Source organism: Corythoichthys intestinalis, chromosome 15, assembly GCF_030265065.1.
Source record: "Corythoichthys intestinalis isolate RoL2023-P3 chromosome 15, ASM3026506v1, whole genome shotgun sequence".
In the NCBI taxonomy this organism is placed as follows: Eukaryota; Metazoa; Chordata; class Actinopteri; order Syngnathiformes; family Syngnathidae; genus Corythoichthys; species Corythoichthys intestinalis.
This window is the reverse complement of record NC_080409.1, coordinates 38,766,250-38,787,047: the sequence shown is the minus strand read 5'-3', so window position 1 is coordinate 38,787,047 and position 20,798 is coordinate 38,766,250. Positions and strand designations below refer to the sequence as shown.

Below are 20,798 nucleotides of genomic sequence, written 5' to 3'. Positions count from 1 at the left end.
CTCTTAATAGCTATATTAACATACCGGCCACGTTCGCATTTCGTTGTTCATGCATCATGTAACCTTATCATACTGTACATTTATTCAGCATGTTGTTCTCTATTGTATTTTTATTTTAAATTGCCTTTCAAAATGACATATCTGTTCTATGTGTTAGATTTTATCAAGTAAATTTCCCCTGAAAATGTGACTTAAACTCCGGTGCGACTTATATATGTTATTTTCCTCTTCTTTGGGCATTTTATTGCTGGTGCCACTTATACTCAGGTGCGACTTATAGTCCGAAAAATACGGTAATGACAGATTGCCTGACATTGTGTAATGGTAAACTTTTGGCAACAATTACTTACAGAATAAAAACCTAAATTGCAGAAAAATGCCTTTAAAAGTAAGCCGTTCACAACATATATAACATTACTACACTGCAAAAACACACCTCCTTAAAACTCCATTCTATTGTTATCTATTGGAAATAAGGGAAAATATCTGCCAGCGCTTCAAATATATTTCACTCAGATTTCTTGAAATAAGAAAAATAGCTAGCTGAAAATTATCTTCACAGCCTTATTTTAAGCAATTAATTATTGTATTTAATCCTAAAAAAAAATGTTTGTCAGAAATGTTCTTTATTCAAGAATAGGTATGGTTCAAAATATTATTTGAAAGCTTTTTTTCCCCTTGATTTAGGTGAAAAATGACCAATTTTTTTTTTAGATGTATGGACTTAATAAGAACAAATGATAATATTTACTTCAAGTAAGTGGAATAATCTGGCGCACTTATTGGTTAACTAGTCTTTAACACTCAAAACAAGATGGAGAAAATTATTTGACTAGATTTAAGAAAAATGATCTGGTTAAGACGTTATAAATTTACAGCGTACTGAATGCGTTACTGACTGACTGACGTCTTGTGAGTGTGGTTTGGTACATGTTGAAATTATCATCTAACCACTGTGCCGTCATGATAAGCATGCTTACTTGACATCACTTGTCCAAATGTCCGTGGTGAAACTGATGTGATCGGCATGTTTTTCACGACGAATGGAGGTCGTATAAACTGCAGTCCATCCGGCCACAAAGTGAGCACCTGCGCCAGGCCTCAGTCTGGCCGTGGTGCTTAATGAGTTGAACCGGAGATGAGTGGTGGCGGCGCTGCTGTCAAAAGCGTCTTCTATTGTCACAAGCTTCGTAACTTAGCTTAGTTTATGTTTGTACACATTCGCTTCAGCATTAGCTTCAGCCTACGCGTTAGCAGCAGCCTTGTATTTGTTCCAAAAATCTTTGTGATGCAGCTTTAAATGGGTGATCAGTTTAGTGATGTTGAATGAGGACGGTTTCTTTCCGCCTCGTGGAACTTCTGCAGTGCATGTTTTGGAGATGGCGAGAGCCTCCTTTGTTTCACACACGAAAAAATCAACTGGTGACAGAGCCGCCATGATCTCCAACTGCCTCAACTATGTCGTGTAACGTGTCACTCATGCGACAGGGTTGAGGCGGCTGTGCAGAATTGGACAAAACTGCTTCGATTGCGCACATTTTGAGGCTAAATCAAGTATATACAGTAATTATTGGATTGCATTATCGGTTGTATTTTTTTGTTTTTTTTTTACTCTGGATTATCTGTATGACTTCATAATTGCCCATATTGGCCGATAATTATCAGTAACCGATATTATCGTGCCTCTTTACCTGTAAGCTAAAGAATATTTGCATTGGAGCTCATTTTGCGTACCGAATGAGGTGTCCAGTGTTATGGTAACTGATATGTACTGACAGGGAGGGCAAGAAGTATCGAGTGTACGTGGTGACCCCCCTGCTTCCCGGCTTTGAGGGGGACATCACCACAGGCGGGGGAAACGCCCTCCAGGCTGTCATGCACTTCAATTACAGGTATAGCACCATGACGATACAATGTTTCCCCCAGTGGTTTAAAAGCCTGGTGGGCTGTCAAGCTTCTCTTGGATAGTTAATGATGTTGAAACTGACTGTGTTACTCTTTTATTTTTGAAGAACAATGATCCGAGGGGACTACTCTATCATCTCCCAACTGAAGAAGGAGAGTAAGTACTGGATAATGTTTTATTTGAAAATCATGTCCAAAAATTGAAGAAAATTTGGAGAAATGTTTCCCAGCTTCCTATTATGTGCTGGAGTCTGATATTTTGTTCATCCACCAATGCAGTGGATGACCATTGGATGAACTACATCTCCTTCACTGGTCTGCGGACGCACGCCGAGCTGGAAGGCCGGCTGGTGACGGAGCTCATCTACGTGCACAGCAAGATGCTCATCGCTGATGACAACACCGTCATCATCGGTGCGTCGCTGCTATTTGAAGCTCTGATCTACTGAAGAGAACGCTGTCAGCAGTTGCTTAAGAACTGTCCGACAGCCCTGAAACTTAGTAGTCTTATGCCACCTACTGGCTAGAAAGAAAAAGTGCACAGTGACCAGCTGATTATTTGGACTAACACCTCATCACCTTCCAGGCTCGGCCAACATCAACGACAGGAGCATGCTGGGGAAGCGTGACAGCGAGGTGGCGGTCATCGTGGAGGACGTGGAGAAGGTGGCGTCAGTGATGGACGGACAGGAATACGAGGCTGGCCCCTATGCACTGGGCCTACGTATGGAGTGCTTTCGGTGAGATGTTTATTTCCCATATTAAATCATTGGCTGCCCTTGACGGTGACAGATGAACTACAGAGTAACTTTGTCATATTACCACTTACAACAACTAAAACTGAGGAAACAGATCTACAACCTACCTAATTTTGGAACTTAAATTAACATTGGCTGGCATTGACGGCGATAGACGTGCAATTGGATTAAACATCTATCGCTATCAATAGCAGTGAATCAGTTAATACTTAATTGGATCACCACTCGAATTAGATAGTCAATTTATCAAACTAATCGGCAACAATCCGAAAAGTTGATTCAGCGTTTAGAAACCTTGTTTAACTTAAAATTCTTACCTTAAAATTCTTGGAATTACACCCGCGGTCACAAGTTTTCAGACACTCCAACATTCAGTAGCATCAGAACTGTTGTACAGCCTGTCGACAATAATTATTCACCAATTTCTGTCGGTTTACATCAAAGTATGATACCTGTTGATATCCAAGTCTACTTTGAGGCAGGGGCTATCAATCTTAATCTATTTTTTGACATTTTATGCACTATACTAGTAGCTGAATCATAAACTTAACAATATTAAAAATGTTTTGTTTTGTTTTTTAAAATGACTCTTATTGCTAGAGGCGTGCAAAATTTCCGATTCTTGGATTATTTGCGATTTGGCTGTGGAAGATTCGAGAACGATTCACAAGCATCCAAATTCTGATTATTGAATTATACCAGCTAAAGCGGAACTAAAACACAGCGCGGTCTACACGACGCAATGAGGAACGGACCAAGAATAAATATCATGTTTAACTCATGTCGCTAAATGAAAAAAAAAAACAATAATACCTGACTGCGGCCGACAGCCGCTACAAACAACGCCCAGTTGCTATTTGCTACAAACATACGGCCACATACGGCTACCGTAGATATCACATATATGTAGAACTAGATGCAAAATGACAGATGACGGCGGCGGCGTTAGTAAACAGCAGCCATCTTGAAGCAGTAGACTTGTCTAGAAATCTCTATTGTAGCGAACCTAATTAAAAGTTTATCTAAAATACTCCTAAATTTGCAAAATCTTGACTTGAATCTATCTTTAAATGATGAAACAGTTTTAAAACTTTCACATGTCGAAAGTAGACAGAAGGGAAATTATGGAATAACAGGAGCAATTTTAACAACTTTAACGGTTGATTCACAACATTAAATTAATTAATTGAATGTAGTTTAAAGCTGCTGATACAGAATGGGGACTTCAGTATTTTATTTACTGTTATTTAACCGTTAACTTGATACTGAAATAGTAGTTTCGTTTAGCCTGAGAGGTTTTTTGAAAAATTTTGGAACTAATGTACAAAACAATAAAAGCGGGGGGTGCATCAATAATCGACTCGGAGCCTATGAATCGTAATCGAATCATTAGGTGCCCAAAGAGTCCCACCTCTACTCATTGCACTTTATCATGCTTTACCTGATCTTTTACTTTATTATTTTTTATGTGTGCTGGTTTATGTGTGTGTATCAGTGTTGTTTTTGGCAGCCATTTTAATTTTCGTCTTAAGGCTGAGTAATGCTTCTGCGGCAGAGATATGCCGTCAAGGCAGACCCGGTTTACGACCCTCCGCCGTAGCCTGTCGTGCAGCTCCACTAAATTCTGATTACGCGTTGCGTCAATGCGTGGTGACGTGACGCAAATGGACTGTGATTGGTCAGCTTAGACTGTTGTTTCCGGGTCAGCACAGAATCACCGCCATTTGTAAACATTCTTGCGCTAACGACCACCTCCGCAATAGTCTTCTGCGTCGCCTGCGCCTCAACATTTGTATGACCAACATTTGTTGTTCAATGTCGAACTTAAAATCCACATTCAAGCGTTCCATCTCCGTTGGCATTGTTGTGTAAATGGAAGAAAGCTAGAGAAAGTCGAAAAGAGTCCCCCAAAACCGTACATACACAACGCCACACCCCTTTAGTGGCTTGGCAGTGAATTACAGAGCAACGCGTTCCCTTGCCGCAGAACTATCCAATGCTCATTGACGCCGTAGTCGCTACGCCGTCACCGCAACGCGGAAGCATAACTCAGGCTTTAATCTTAGTTTTTTGGAGGAAATTACTTATTAGTCTTAGTCATATTTTAGTCATTTCAAAATGTGTTCGTCTTCGTCTAGTTATAGTCAACGAAAAGTCAGAGAAATTTCGTCTAGTTGTAGTCACCAATTCTCAAAATGTTTTCGTCTGTAAAATTCCAAAAGTTTTGGTTAATAAATAAATAAATATATAAATATAAGGTTTCCAACAATTTCAAATGAACATGACAGATGAGCAAATACTGGTAACTACAGTCTTCAAGGACATCACCATTTTAATGATGATGATAATACACACTCAGCAGGAAAACAGCATATTATTTGCTATAATTAAACTCACCTGGACTCCACGAGCCATATGTAAAATGTTTTCCAAGAGTTTGAGAAGACACAGAGTCACCGCGCTAAATGCTAATGCTAACATGAACGCTTTGCTAACGCTACAAGTTATTTTTGTGTGTGATGATCACTCAGCACAGAACTTTAAAGGCTAAAGCAACATGGCATATCTAGCCAAAGACAAAACTTGCCAAGCAGCACCTGACAAATGTTTCACAAAAGGAGCCTGGAATGGCACAGGCTTACTCAACGGGGGGTGGGCAGCACGTCACATGAGTGACACGGCCAAACACTGCTAAATGCGTGCTAACTATACATATAATAAGAAAAAAAATGTTCGTTGACAAAATATTTTCGTTATCGTCATCGATCTGGTGTGTATTGTTTTGTTTTCATATGGGCTTTGTGGTGAAAAAAATATACATATTATACAGTATGGAGTATTGTTAATGTCAAAAAATATTAATGAAATTGTAAAAGAAAAAAAAAAAAAATAATTGGCAATTAATCGTCATGGCAGCCCTAATTGGCAGACTCTAAAGAAAATCATAACTACTAAGGCTACGTCTACACTAGGACAGATCATTTTCTCCAGGGTATTTTGCCGACTATTTTCATACCTGTCCACACTTACGTTTAAGGTGCGTTTAAGGGCCCCCCAGCTTCTGCATGGTAGGCCTGGATTTGCGCAAACTACGCATGCGTAAAAAGGAGAAGCCTCATGTGTTGCGTCATCGCCTGCGCGGTTTACATCTGAAACGAAACTCATTCCTAGGCCGCGGCAAATTTTGAAATTACTACACCTTCTAGACTGTCATTATTTTGTGATCAGTTTTTTTCCATGATCGCAATTAAACGCACCATACAGGAGCGAGAGTGGAAGGGAGAGCAAGCTCTGTTTTACGAGCAGGCGCCGTGTTGTGATTGAAATAAATCTTTATAAAACAACGGAAGCCTGACATCATTACTTTGGATGTTACAATCTATGCTCAGTTGCGCTCTCACCACTTGGAAAATAACAAATAAAAGCATATGGTGTGGCGCTGAGTATATTTCCTGGAAGCAGCAACCAGGACTGCTTGTGCATAAAAGTGGCGATCCTGGAGATGGCAACAGTTTTGACAGGCAGAAATGTCTGGGGGAAAAAAACTGATTGCGCGCCTCTTTGACTGGGGGTACCACGCAGGTCACTTTTCGGGGTTTAATTTTCCTCTACGCATTTTTATATACAGTACTCATGTGCGGTCGGCATTGAGTTGGGAGGGGCCAGCTGGCTGATTAGAGACAACTCTGGAGACGAGCTCTGTAAAAAACGCCAATCTCCACCTCATCCGCGATGGGAGGACCCCAGATGGGCACTGAATTAAGCATAATATTGAGACGTAGTTTGAAGGTTCAAGAAAAATGTGTGGAAAAGAAGACAGCAGGAATGCCACGTCGTGATCGTCCGCCTCCATTGTTTACGATGCTGTCATGACGCATTAAAAACAGTGACGGCATGACAACCCTTCCCGAGTATCCGAATGTTGTACGGTGACAGCAGTCCATATTAGGCGGCGCGTAGGCTGCGGGTAACATTACCCGCCTACTTGATCCATCTAACAACTAATCAAGATAATAGGCATACTCAGGGCTGGAGTGGGACTCATTTTCAGCCCTGGAATTTCATGCCTCAGACCAGCCCACTCATTTAAAATAATGTCATTATGCATACACGTGTTAAGTTCAGTGTTCTCTAAAGCCATGTACTGTAAATCTGTGTATTCCAATTCAGTGCAGGTAATGGTTGTTTAACAAGGTGGCTTTATTTTAACAAGTGCAACGCAACATCATTTTGAACAAATTTAAACATGGATTTTAAAAAACTGTATTAAATGATACATTTGAAAAATAAATTAATAAATAAGACCTTTTCTGCAACATCAAATATTAACAAAATGAGTGCTTACAGATAAAACAAACATAGCAACATAACAATATGAAAAATAAAGAATAAGTATTGCAAATTGTAACAACTTCTAATGATACTATTATCCATTTCCACTTTAAAAACACCACGTAATTGATTATATTAATTCTAATTTTCACTCACTGAACAACATGGCAATCCTACCTTCCAGCTCTGCACCTCTGGTGTGTTCATTATGGCTAATGCTTGCTGCTACATATCCCTTGTGAGGTGCTACAAGAAGCCAGAGTTTCCACAATTACATATTGTCGTATCACACGGTGCAAGTTGCATTTTATTCGCCATCTGGCCTTACCACTTTCGTTGTAATCCTCTGTAGGTTGAGGCAGCAAGGTCGTTGCATGAAAAAAAAAGAGCTATTTTTGCGTATTTTGACGATTCTTTCACAAGTGCTTTTCTCTTTTTAATTCTTATTTGTTCAGCGCCACCCTTGCTCTTTTTATCCATCCGAGCACCGAGATAGCAGCTAATTTGGCTCAATACAGACTGCAATTAGGGGGCTGAGCTGCATGCTGTATTTTTCGTCTGCACACATGAGGATGCGTCTGGAAAAAATATACATATATGGCGGAAAACACTGAGGTGACTTGAAGTTCCGCTCAGAGACGCCCAATTTGGCCAAATTTCAAAATGGTCCATTACGCATGTGTGATACATCATTGGAAAGCTTAAAATCTAAATTTTCTGGGGGAAGAAAATTTTTGGACAGGAGGGCATTTTAAAAAAAAAACTTTTTTAAACAGCAAAACCCTATATGGAGGTGAGAGCACACAAGAGCAGAATTACAGACGCCATTACTTTAACGAGATATTATCGTGTACTTACATCTTTTCGATCCAAAAACTCCATGTCGCATGTATCACTGAGTGTCAAGACACAGCTGTGAATGGCCCCAGCTGGATTTTTTGGGGATTTTATGGGTGAAACATGGTCATATAACAAGGGTCGCGATGCAGAAATCGCAGACAACAGGGAGTGGTTGAGATTTTCTTTTTCATATATTTACCCTTTTAAACGTTGTTTTTCTTCAATTTTTCTTTGTTTGGATCGATTATTTATCATCTAACATATCGGGGAAAATGCGATAATAACAAAAAAATACAATTCAGCAATAGTTATAAGGTAGATATCCATGACTTTTTTACAGACGCCATTTTTTTCATTGTGACGTAATTTGTTTAAAAGGGTTAGTATATGCAAATATGCAAGTCAATAATTTTTTAAAGTCTTTTTTTTTTTAAACAAAATATTAGACATCAATTAAGGATTCTAAACTAAAAATGACAGACATTTCGAATAATAAATATATACCTTGTTTTCATGGCTGGGTTGAAACAAAAACGGTTGCGCGACGTCTGTAAACGGGGGTTTCCAGGGTAAAACGGGCAAATTGAAAATAGTTAGGGGGCTTAATGCGCCATGAATCTGCTATGGCAGCATAAGGACATATTGCTCTATCAAACACAGCAGTTGTTTTGGCTAAAAATAAAGCAGTTTCTTTCAAAGAGGAGTGCAAGAGCAGAAACTGCTTTTTCAGTGTTGTCTGTGTTTTCCGCCATATATACAGTGCCTTGCAAAAGTATTCGGCCCCCTTGAACCTTGCAACCTTTCGCCACATTTCAGGCTTCAAACATAAAGATATAAAATTTTAATTTTTTGTCAAGAATCAACAACAAGTGGGACACAATCGTGAAGTGGAACAAAATTTATTGGATAATTTAAACTTTTTTAACAAATAAAAAACTGAAAAGTGGGGCGTGCAATATTATTCGGCCCCCTTGCGTTAATACTTTGTAGCGCCACCTTTTGCTCCAATTACAGCTGCAAGTCGCTTGGGGTATGTTTCTATCAGTTTTGCACATCGAGAGACTGACATTTTTGCCCATTCTTCCTTGCAAAACAGCTCGAGCTCAGTGAGGTTGGATGGAGAGCGTTTGTGAACAGCAGTCTTCAGCTCTTTCCACAGATTCTCGATTGGATTCAGGTCTGGACTTTGACTTGGCCATTCTAACACCTGGATACGTTTAATTTTGAACCATTCCATTGTAGATTTGGCTTTATGTTTTGGATCATTGTCCTGTTGGAAGATAAATCTCCGTCCCAGTCTCAGGTCTTGTGCAGATACCAACAGGTTTTCTTCCAGAATGTTCCTGTATTTGGCTGCATCCATCTTCCCGTCAATTTTAACCATCTTCCATGTCGCTGCTGAAGAAAAGCAGGCCCAAACCATGATGCTGCCACCACCATGTTTGACAGTGGGGATGGTGTGTTCAGGGTGATGAGCTATGTTGCTTTTACGCCAAACATATCGTTTTGCATTGTGGCCAAAAAGTTCAATTTTGGTTTCATCTGACCAGAGCACCTTCTTCCACATGTTTGGTGTGTCTCCCAGGTGGCTTGTGGCAAACTTTAAACAAGACTTTTTATGGATATCTTTGAGAAATGGCTTTCTTCTTGCCACTCTTCCATAAAGGCCAGATTTGTGCAGTGTACGACTGATTGTTGTCCTATGGACAGACTCTCCCACCTCAGCTGTAGATCTCTGCAGTTCATCCAGAGTGATCATGGGCCTCTTAGCTGAATCTCTGATCAGTTTTCTCCTTGTTTGAGAAGAAAGTTTGGAAGGACGGCCGGGTCTTGGTAGATTTGCAGTGGTCTGATGCTCCTTCCATTTCAATATGATGGCTTGCACAGTGCTCCTTGAGATGTTTAAAGCTTGGGAAATCTTTTTGTATCCAAATCCGGCTTTAAACCTCTCCACAACAGTATCTCGGACCTGCCTGGTGTGTTCCTTGGTTTTCATAATGCTCTCTGCACTTTAAACAGAACCCTGAGACTATCACAGAGCAGGTGCATTTATACGGAGACTTGATTACACACAGGTGGATTCTATTTATCATCATCGGTCATTTAGGACAACATTGGATCATTCAGAGATCCTCACTGAACTTCTGGAGTGAGTTTGCTGCACTGAAAGTAAAGGGGCCGAATAATATTGCACGCCCCACTTTTCAGTTTTTTATTTGTTAAAAAAGTTTAAATTATCCAATAAATGTTGTTCCACTTCACGATTGTGTCCCACTTGTTGTTGATTCTTGACAAAAAAATTAAATTTCATATCTTTATGTTTAAAGCCTGAAATGTGGCGAAAGGTTGCAAGATTCAAGGGGGCCGAATACTTTTGCAAGGCACTGTATATATATATATATATATATATATATATATATATATATATATATATAGTTTTTTTAAGACGGCCCACAGGGACAGCGGTAACAGAATGTAAGTTATACTCACTGACACTGTCATAAATAAATACCAAACAAAAAATTATAACAGTGTAATTTTTTTTTTTTTTTTTTTTTTTTTAATAAAACCTGGACCGGCCCATCTAGCCGGCCGGCCCAGCTCCCGATTAGTCACTCTGGGCCTGGGCATACTAGTGTAGCCGACATGCTGTGTAGTCCAACTAATTACACGTTTAAGGCCATTATCCGTCCTAGTGTAGACGTAACCTAAGAGGCCTACGACCAAGATAATTTTGAAAACCCTGCTTTAAAACACGCTAAAGTATAAGCACACTTTACTGTATTGTTATTACTTTAGTTTAGCCCTATTCTACTGAACTACCGGTACTGTCCTGGATTGCAGTGTTTTCCACTTCTATGCTTATCACAACCTTGAGCAGTTATTCCATTTTCTATTTCCTATTTTCTCTCCAGGACAATCCTGGGTGGTCATAGTGACGCCGCCATCGATCTGTCCGACCCGATTAGTGACCGCTTCTACAAGGAGGTTTGGATGACCACTGCCGGCCGGAACGCCACCATTTACGAGAAGGTACTAGAGATCCTTTTGCTTCTGTGTTTATAAATCGAAACACTCCAATGAAAAACAGCTGTTCCACCATAGGTGTTCAGATGCCTTCCCTCCTCGCTGGTGCGCAACATGTCCGAACTGGAGCATTACCAGTCTAAGCCCGGCCTGGCCCAGAGTGATCTAGCCCGCGCCCAGGAGGAGCTGCGCAAGATCCGCGGCTTCCTGGTGCAGTTTCCTCTGGACTTCCTGTCGGAGCACAACCTCATGCCCTCGGTCGGGACCAAGGAAGCCATGGTGCCCACAGAGATATGGACGTAGGCCTTTTAAAAGCCGAATACTGCCACGCTATCTGGATGTCGCAGTGTTTCCATGATGGGACGCCACTTCCAGAGAAGCCATATTTCCACAATGGGACCAGCTCTTAGTTTACTACTTACTTTATGCTGAGATGGAGTAGTTGTAAGAGAGCGTTAGGTAGCATATGTGCTGCTCGGAAACAAATACTCCATATACGCCCAGGGTGGACACCGTTGCCTGAGATCATTTCTACAATATCTGGTTAAAACTCACATGCAAAATGTCTAGGACTAGTTTGCATTTGAAGGATACCTGGAAATTTGAAAATGGCCAAATTTACCCTGAAATGGCCGCTATTGTTGACTTTTTGTGGGTCTACCAATGACAAACATGCACACCAAGCTGCTGTGTCAAACTGGCTTTGGGGGCTGAATTTTTAAAACATTCTCAAAGGTGCAATCAAGCAAACATGGCCACTTTAATCCAAAATTCCACACACCACGTGTATATGTAGGCACGGGTTCCTGAGACTTTTTTGTGGGTCAAATAGACATGCGTACCATCGATATGAAGTTGCTGCATTAAATTAGGTTCTGGCTGAATATTTGAAAACATTCTCAAGGGTGCAATCAAGCAACTATAGCCAATTAAAACCAAAATGGCAGGCGGCGTACGTTTATTTGGACATGCGTTAAGAATTTTGGGGCCCTCCCAGTGACAGACATGGATACTAAATGTCATGCTGCTAAGTGGAAGTGGTTTTGAGATCTGAATCTGTTTTGTGGGACACTTTGAAATGACTGAAATTCCCCTAAATGTCCAATTCTAACTAATCTTGACGGATTTGTATTATCTTGTGAGGCATGACTCATTTCTGGGTCTACATGTGATTCATATGCATACCAATTGTGTCAGTAGGTAAAACTTGTTTTAGGGGCTGAAATTGTTTAGTAGAAGAACCTGGAAGAATGGCAAAAATGTGCCTAAAATGTGGCTGCTTTTAACCAAAATGGCTGACTTTCTGTGCTTGTTGGGGTATGGCTATTTGAGACTTTTTTTTGTACGTCCAGTAGTGACAAACATCTATAGCAAATTTAATATAAAAAAAAAAAAAAAAACAGCTTTGGGGGTTGAATGAATTTTGAAGGAATTCTAAAAATTGCATAAATTAGCTTAATATTGCCAGTTTAACGTAAACTAGTCTACTTTCTGTGCCTTTTTTTGGCATGGCTTCATGAGACTTGTGTTGTACTACTCGTGATAGATATGCCTTCTAAATTTCATGAAGGCCAAAACAGGCCCTGGGGGGCTGATTTCTGATCAAATCATTTGGGTTCTAAAAGCAAGGTTTTATATACTGTACCCACTTTTGTAACTTTATAGCTGAACACGTCATTCTGCTGAAATGGAGTTTGCTGGCTGTATGGGAATGAAATTAGTGCGACGAGCCAGTCAGGACAATCTTTTCCCATGTAATTCCATATTTTGCTCTGCAGGTGGAGCTCTTTTCCTACAAGTATAGGTTGTGCACTTTTTTTTTTTTTTTTTTTTTTTTTTTTTAATAAAGTACTTTAACATTTCTTATCTCGCCAAGAAAATGCTCCATTTTAATTGCACCATTTTATTGTTTTTAATTTGCTTATTCATTCATTGGCTGCCATCGACGGTGATGGACGTCCAATCCAGTTTGGACGTCCATCGGCGTCAATAGCTGCTAATGGATTATTGCTGCGGAAGGTCATTTTGTATTGAAAACGTAACATTTAGCACCTGACTGATTGCCCTCTCCCCTTTCAATGTGAATGCTAAGAACCACTTTTAAACCACAGTTTTAATGTATAACTATATACTGTATGTGTGAAACAACAGCGACTGCTTTGAAGATGCTGGAAAGAATAGTGGATTATTCCTACGAGTAATGATCATTTACACTAGTCATTTCTTGATTGGGACCATGGACTTTGTTTTTCAGTTTTTCCGTTACACTAAACTTTATTTACATATTATAATCTTTACTTATGGTCAGTTTGAAAGATGCAAAAACTACAAGCGTGTCTAATTTCAGTTTATCTGTCATGGTTTTGTACAGGACAGTCTTATTTCTTCAATTCACTCGCTGTACTTGACTGTATTGGATAACTAATAAAAACTCACTTCTTCACACCACAGATGCTTTAGCGCTTGTCCAAAAATTGGATTTGAATGTAATCAAAATGTTATAGAAAGTGCTTAATTTGTTATTTAACATTTATTGAATGTTAACAAAACTATTTTAAAAAAGTAAATGAAAATATATATAAATGGAAAGATGCTACAAAATATGTCAAAAAAATATTTAAAAGACAAATCTTTCAGAAAATATACATTTAGCTAACTCTGATTGGCATTTTCAAGAAACACTTTCAGTTTTGGTCGATTTTAGCGATGCCGGTGGACAAAAGCGGTAGTGTTTTGCCTTAAGGAAGACTGCGTTTCCCATGAGGACCAACGCACACCCCGCAAAGTGTCGTAAAATCATCAATAAATCAATCAAATATCAATCTAGCAGTCACCTGCAGATAGATTAAATAACATTTCTGTTTCCAGCGGCTGTGTGAAGGATGAATAGTAATAAGCTAAAGAATCCAGTTTGGCTAAACAATAACATATGACGGTTAACTCGTCAGCGCTGGCGAGTTCAGTTTTCCTTCTCAGACAAACTTTTTGTCTCTTTTGTTCAAGGATGTACCGTAATTTCCGGACTATAAGCCGCTACTTTTTTTGTTCATTTTGAATCCTGCGGCTTATAGTCCAGTGCGGCTTATTTGTTGATTTATTTGTGTTGATAGGCAACACATGCCTCTTAGCATGCATTGCAGGGCTACAGATGTAAGTAACAATCAAAATTTAGCATTCATTGCAGCACTACAGATGTAAGTAACAATAAATTTTCATGTTCTGTGCTAATTATTTATTCATTTACTGTTCCAGTTGTTTCATTAATTGCTTGTTATGGTATTTGGTAACACTTTATTTGACTGGCGTCATAAGACTTTCATAAGACCATCATAATTATGACATGACACTATCATGGGCATTACTGAATGCTTATGACAGATGTCATTAAGTGTCATCCAGCAAATTATGTTACCAATCTTTTACATCCATTCAAAAGTGAGATCATATACCGAATAAAACTGAATGATAACTGTTATAAGCATTCGTTAATGCTCATGACAGTGTTATGTCATAAATATCTCTAATTGTCTAATGGCAGTCGTATGGCGCCACTGTCAAATAAAGTGTTACCAAATACCATAACTAGCAATTAATCAAACAACAGGAACAGTAACAGGAACAGTAACTGGATAAATAATTAGCACAGAACATGAATTTTGATTGCTATTTACATCTGTTGCGCTGCAATGCATGCTAGGAGGCATGTTGGACAACAGTGTTGACAGCAGGTGGCATAAAAGGTTGACTGTTTCCCCCAAGGGAGCAGTGATGGCCAAATGAAGCTCCTTGAAGCAATGAAGCTTTGCAGCCGATTGGTTAAAAGCTTCATGGTGGTTCATTTGGTCTTCTGACCGTCATATGATGCCGCTGTCAAATGAAGTGTTACCAGTTAATATCTTTTGGTGTCAATATCCTATAATGCAGTGAGGACAGCTGCAGTTTATAGTCCAGTGCGACTTATCTATAAACAAATGCCGTTTTCGTTTCACATTTGGTGAGTGGCGGCTTATAGTCAGGTGCGCCTTATAGTGCGAAAATTATGGTAGTTTTGCATAGGGACGGTAGGGACATACATAACACTACCAACTTTTCAGGATGCTCAAATTGTCCCCACCAACTTTTAAGCAAACTTATATGCATTATTCATTTTTTTTTTCAGTTAAACAGGTAATTTAGATTGTATTCCCATATGTTGCAAGAAAAGCATTGACCCTACCATTATTAGGTGAATTATTTTCATTATGTTAAAACTTAAATTTACCCTGGTCCATTTTTTTCCCCCCTTCAAACACACGTTTGATTGGCTGATGACTTCACCTGCCCCCAACACACATACACGCTCACACTTGCACAGCCCCTATGTCGACAGCATGCGCCTCCTCCGCCTCCTCCAAAGAAGAGGGAAATTGTATGTTTTTTTTTCGGCCAGCAGCAGCCACTTTAAGGAATTTAAAAGTACGCCAATGTTGTGGAGGTGGGAAACACACCACTATTTTTGCTACTGAAAGTCCGACCTGCATCAGAGTTAGGATAACATTAAACTGTGTGCACTTGCTAACCTGAAAAACTCGAGTAGGAAGCAGATTAGAGATAAGTGTCCTCCTGTTTCTGTTTTCTACTGTTAACATACTGTCATATTCATGAGAAATGTAGCCCTGACCTCCGTTCACCAAATCTGTTTGGTCTTATTTATGTTCCATCCCGAGCAAAAAATGTACATGCAGTTTATGCTGTTACATTGTCCCTACCAATGTTGAGACCAAACCTACGCCCTTGCTTTTGCTGCTCTGTCTTGTTTGCAGAATTTGCGCGAAAACATTCGCATCGACTTCTGTCTTCATAATGAATGGGGAAAGGGGGATGTGATGTATCGTATGCCCTAAAGCAGTCAGCACTTTTGTATTTTGTTTTGTTTTGTGTGTGACAGGGTTCCTGCCACCCTCCTCAAAGTTATTTAGTGCCGGTGAAAGCGATACAGACCCCCTCAATATATAAAAGAGGTGTCATTCAACTAGTTGTCAGTCGACATATTATCACAAATGTTATAAAAATATGGTATAGAGCAGGGGTCACTTTCAAATTTTCTGGTCAATCAGTGTGCCACACCAAGATTAAGATTTTATAGCCAACAGAGCTGAAATTTTACTCCAAAGAAAACAACAAGGACATACAGTGAAATCGTGTAACTACCATTCTTCTTTTTCAATTAACTAAAAATTAGGGCTGTGAAACGATTAAAATTTTTTAATCGAGTTAATTACAGCTTAAAAATGAATTAATCGTAATTAATCGCAATTCAAACATCTATAAAATATGCCATTTTTTCTGTAAATTATTGTCGGAATGGAAAGATAAGCCACAACACGGCTTTATACATTCAACATACGGTACATAAGTACTGTATTTGTTTATTATAACAATAAATCAACAAGATGGCATTAACATTATTAAAGCGATCCATGGATAGAAAGACTTGTAGTTCTTAAAAGATAAATGTTAGTACAAGTTATAGAAATTTTATATTAAAATCCCTCTTAATGCTTTCGTTTTAATAAAATTTGTAATCAAAAAATAAACTAGCGCTCCATTGTTGATGTCAATAATTACACAATACTCATGTGGTGCTGAAACCCATAAAATCAGTCGCACCCAAGCGCCAGCAGAGGGCGACAAAACACCGAAAAACACAAGCAACATATGGACATTACACTGTGCTGTCATTTTAATCTGTTTGAGCAGGGCATGTGCGTTAAATGCGTCAAATATTGTAACGTGATTAATTTTAAAAAATTAATTACCGCCCGTTAACGGGATAATTTTGACAGCCCTACTAAAAATAAATCCATATTGTAGAAAATACAGTACAGAGCGGGTTGTTTTAACCTACAAAGTCAGAACAGCCGACTCTTAAATTTTGTCTTGTTTCCTAGCAATTTAAACAGTTCATTATATGCACAAGCTTAGATTTTATGTTACAAATATAAAAGATGCCTACCTTAATTTGATCCCTGGCCCTGTGCTCACGCTTTCTGCCAGCTCCTTCACTCATTGTTCAACAGTTCTGGCTGACACAGGGATGTCTTTTATTCTTTTTTTGATTGTCTCTTTGTTAGGCAAGCCATCAAACAAAACCTCTGAGCTCGACAAGATTGCCTCTTTAGCCACGTTTACATGCTGACTTTTATTCATACCGATTCAAATCATTCCGAATGGAAATTTCGCATCAGCTGTTTACATGTCACTTCATCTATTCCGATCCAGCGTTTACATGTGACTGCCTTTATTCCGAAAGGACGTTTGACAACTGCCGTCTGACATGCGCAGATTAATCAAAACAAAGCGTCACGTTGCAAAACATGGAGATCGATCGTCAGATCAGCTGCTGTTTTAACTTTTTGAGTGGAAACAATACTTCAGAATGATACGCCGTTCATTTAAAAAGTTGTGTGGGTGCGCTGTGCGTGTGCTTGGAAGCCATGTTGCAAGTGACGTTACTTACGTCACCAAGTGACGTCACCACGTCAGTACGGAGCATGCGCAGAAAGAACGCAACCAGACACCATTCCGCTTCCCTGTTTACATGATATAATTTTACTTCTAATCGGTTTGGGAAAAGGAATATTCCACCCCTGTGAATCGGAATGAAATTCCATTCGGTTTGGGCCTGTTCATTCCGAATGAGGTGTTTATATGGAACACATTTATTTGGTTTGAACAAATATTCCGATTGTAATTGGAATATTTGGCTTCATGTAAATGTGGCATTTGATTCGCCATCGGCAAACGGTTTTCCGTGCTTTGCAATGCAGTGAGCAAAATGATAGCTTGCTTCGGTGGTGGTGTTTTTAGCAACGACAGAGGTTTCCAGGGCTTGTGTTTGTTTGCGTTACCTGGACACAGCTCATTTTAATGTCTCCGCCTTGTCAGACTCATACTTGAATTAATTTTCATGTTTTGTCTCGTCACGACACTTGTTGTGCGACACACCACGCTCTCGAGGCATCATGAACAAACGGCACGGTCATTTTTCTGCACAAGGCCCCACTTATCTGTCCACGCTGGCTGGAAAGGCTAAGATTTTTTTGATGGAGGAGCTGCCGTCATTCATTTAGCGCGCGCCTGTGTTTCTATGGCTAGTTACAGCATGTCTCTCTGTTAGCATATGTAACCGGTGTCAGCGCCCCGCGTTCCGTTGGACATGAACTCATGTGCGCACGATGCTTCCACTCGGCAGGTAGGGACGTTAACCACAGCGCTATAAAGCTCAAACCAATGGCACAGCCGCCAGCGTCTCTACATGAAGGAAACGGCAGGGAGGGTTCCACACTCCACACTGGGCCTGTGTGTACCCGTTACACTCAACCTTTGCTGCCGATCCGGGTCACGGCACCAATGTAACCGGTGTGTCAGCGCTGCGCCGCGTCCGCTCCCACCTCTGACCAGGCTGGGACGCGAACCTGCGCCCGCATGATGCTTCCACTCAGCAGCTCGGGACGCTTACCACTGCGCGATAAAGCTTGAGCCAACAGACCTGCGTGTACCCGTTACACATGCAAGGAGCAGAGGCAGACTGGGTGGGAGGGGCGCTCTCGTAAAGACCCTGAATAACAGGGTGCGCAACTGAAATTTCGGGTAAAAAGGCACATTTTAAAATGTATCTTTTTTAGGGCTGTCAAAATTATCGCGTTAATGGGCGGTAATTAATTTTTTTAATTAATCACGTTAAAATATTTGACGCAATTAACACACATGTCCCGCTCAGACAGATTTAAATGTCAGTACAGTGAAATGCCCACTTGTTAATTGTGTTTTATGGAGTTTTGCCGCCCTCTGCTGGCGCTTGGGTGCGACTGATTTTATAGGCTTCAGCACCCATGAGCATTGTGTTAGTAATCAACAATGGCGGGCTACTAGTTTATTTTTTGATTGAAAATTTTACAAATTTTATTAAAACGAAAACATTAAGAGGGGTTTTAATATAAAATTTCTATAACTTGTACTAACATATATCTTTTAAGAACAACAAGTCTTTCTATCCATGGATCGCTTTAACAATTAAGAGGGGTTTAAATATAAAATTTCTATAACTTGTACTAAAATTATCTTTTAAGAAGTACAAGTCTTTCTCTCCATTGATCGCTTTAACAGAATGTTAATAAAGTTAATGCCATCTTGTTGATTTATTGTTATAATAAACTAATACAGTACTTATGTACCATATATTGAATGTATATATCCGTCTTGTGTCTTATCTTTCCATTCCAACAATAATTCACAGAAAAATATGGCATATTTTATAGATGGTTTGAATTGCGATTAATTACGATTAATTAATTTTAAGCTGTAATTAACTCGATTAAAATTTTTAATCGTTTGACAGCCCTTATTAAATTGAAAAAAAATTTTTTTTTTTTTTGCAACTTATTTTCAACATTTTAATGAAGGTAAAAAACAAAACTAATAATGTAAAAGTTTTTTTTAAATGTATTTTTTTTTTTTAAACGCAAAACAAATATTTCCCATAGGAAGGAGTCCCCTGCTGCACGGCCTGCCTGGCTCCGCCCCTTCAAGCCCCTCCCTTTCCGCACTTCATCCGCTGGATGTCTGTCACCGCACACGGTGGCGGCGGTGGCGACTCACAGTCAGGTTCAACACCGACCCACGAGGCAACTCATCCGGGTTCGCTCTTGCCTCCGTCCCACCGAAATGCACCGGGAAGCGGTCGCCGTCGTTGTCCCTTTGCTTTAACCGGAGGCGACTCACACACGGTTGGGAGACAGTTCAAAAGCCAGGACCACCAGCATTACCTTGGACATTAAGAGCTATTTTTTAAGGATATTTTTTTGAGGTGTGTATGACTTGAGCCCTCACGTCATGGCGAGTGACTCCCCGGCTCGGAGTCTGGATGAAATCGACCTGTCTGCTTTGAGGGTGAGCCACATTCTGTTACGTTCCACTTACTACTTGGGTGCACCTTACACTGGAACAGCAGGTGCCATAAGGAAATGTAGTGTAATATGCAAATATGTGTGTGTTTAGCCTGATTTTCTGTATAAACGTCCCCAAAATGCAAATTTCCCACAATTCCTTTTCTGTGCAGTAGTTCCAGTCATTGAATTTTAAATACGTCCTCTGGCCATGCTCATAACTCAAAGCACTTGTGTCTCAAGTAGGGGTGTAACGGTACACAAAAATGTCGGTTCGGTACGTACCTCGGTTTTGAGGTCACGGTTCGGTTCATTTTCGGTACAGTAAGAAAACAAAATGCAAAATATAAATATGCTAGTTGTTTATTACACACTTTTGTGCTTTCAACAATAGGAACATTAGCTTATACAAAGCTAGAATTCTGCTCAAAAAGTAGCGGGTATTGAAAGATAATCCAACAACAAGTTGCCTTTCAGACCCCGCGTATTGGTCAGCTTTCTTTCTGAAAGAAAGGAGAAAAAAGAAGTCCTGTGCTAAAGAGAAAAGCAATCCCGTATTTTACAAATGAAATGCCTCAATGAAACATTTTTTTTTCTTATGAACGGTTTTCAATAGCTTTATTGATGGATTTTCTCAAGTTAAAGCGCCACATAGAAATTAATAAATTTAATTGTGTAAGCAGTAAAGATGTCCCGATCACGTCATTTTCAAAGTATCGGAATCGGCAAAAAAATATCGGACATGCCTTTTTTAATATACGTACTGTATATATATTTTTTATAATTAAATTGTTTTCTACTTGTATCTCACGTTACAGACAAAATGTCTTACACTCATCCAGAGTCTTTAGTTTTGGCTTAAAGTAGGGCTATCAAATTTATCGCGTTAACAGCGGTAATAATATTAAAATATTTAACGTATGCGCTGCACTACCTACTCATGCATTGTCGCGTTCAATCTATAATGGCGCCGTTTTACGTATACATAGAGCTAAAAGGCAACGTGAAA

At 39.6% G+C, this 20,798-nt stretch overlaps 2 protein-coding genes across 21 annotated transcripts in view; both read left to right on the top strand.

The window, feature by feature from the left end:
• The window catches only part of pld1a (phospholipase D1a), a 76,240-nt gene extending 62,908 nt beyond the window's left edge, over positions 1–13,332 (top strand). For all 3 annotated transcript variants that reach the window (XM_057859351.1, XM_057859352.1, XM_057859350.1), the window contains 6 exons: positions 1,779–1,892; positions 2,013–2,062; positions 2,185–2,319; positions 2,492–2,645; positions 10,751–10,868; positions 10,941–13,332. In XM_057859351.1, the coding sequence (XP_057715334.1) occupies positions 1,779–1,892; positions 2,013–2,062; positions 2,185–2,319; positions 2,492–2,645; positions 10,751–10,868; positions 10,941–11,165 (796 nt within the window). In that variant the 3' untranslated portion in view covers positions 11,166–13,332. The remainder of the gene's footprint in view (positions 1–1,778; positions 1,893–2,012; positions 2,063–2,184; positions 2,320–2,491; positions 2,646–10,750; positions 10,869–10,940) is intronic.
• A 6,101-nt stretch (positions 13,333–19,433) lies between these two features.
• Positions 19,434–20,798, top strand: part of tnika (TRAF2 and NCK interacting kinase a) — a 162,714-nt gene continuing 161,349 nt past the window's right edge. For 11 of the 18 annotated variants that reach the window (XM_057860014.1, XM_057860013.1, XM_057860006.1 and 8 more), the window contains exon 1: positions 19,436–19,793. In XM_057860014.1, coding sequence (XP_057715997.1) covers positions 19,737–19,793 — 57 coding nt within the window. In that variant the 5' untranslated portion in view covers positions 19,436–19,736. Of the gene's footprint in view, positions 19,794–20,798 lie in introns of all 18 variants that reach the window. The other 7 variants (XM_057860001.1, XM_057860000.1, XM_057859999.1 and 4 more) reach the window with 2 other exon arrangements.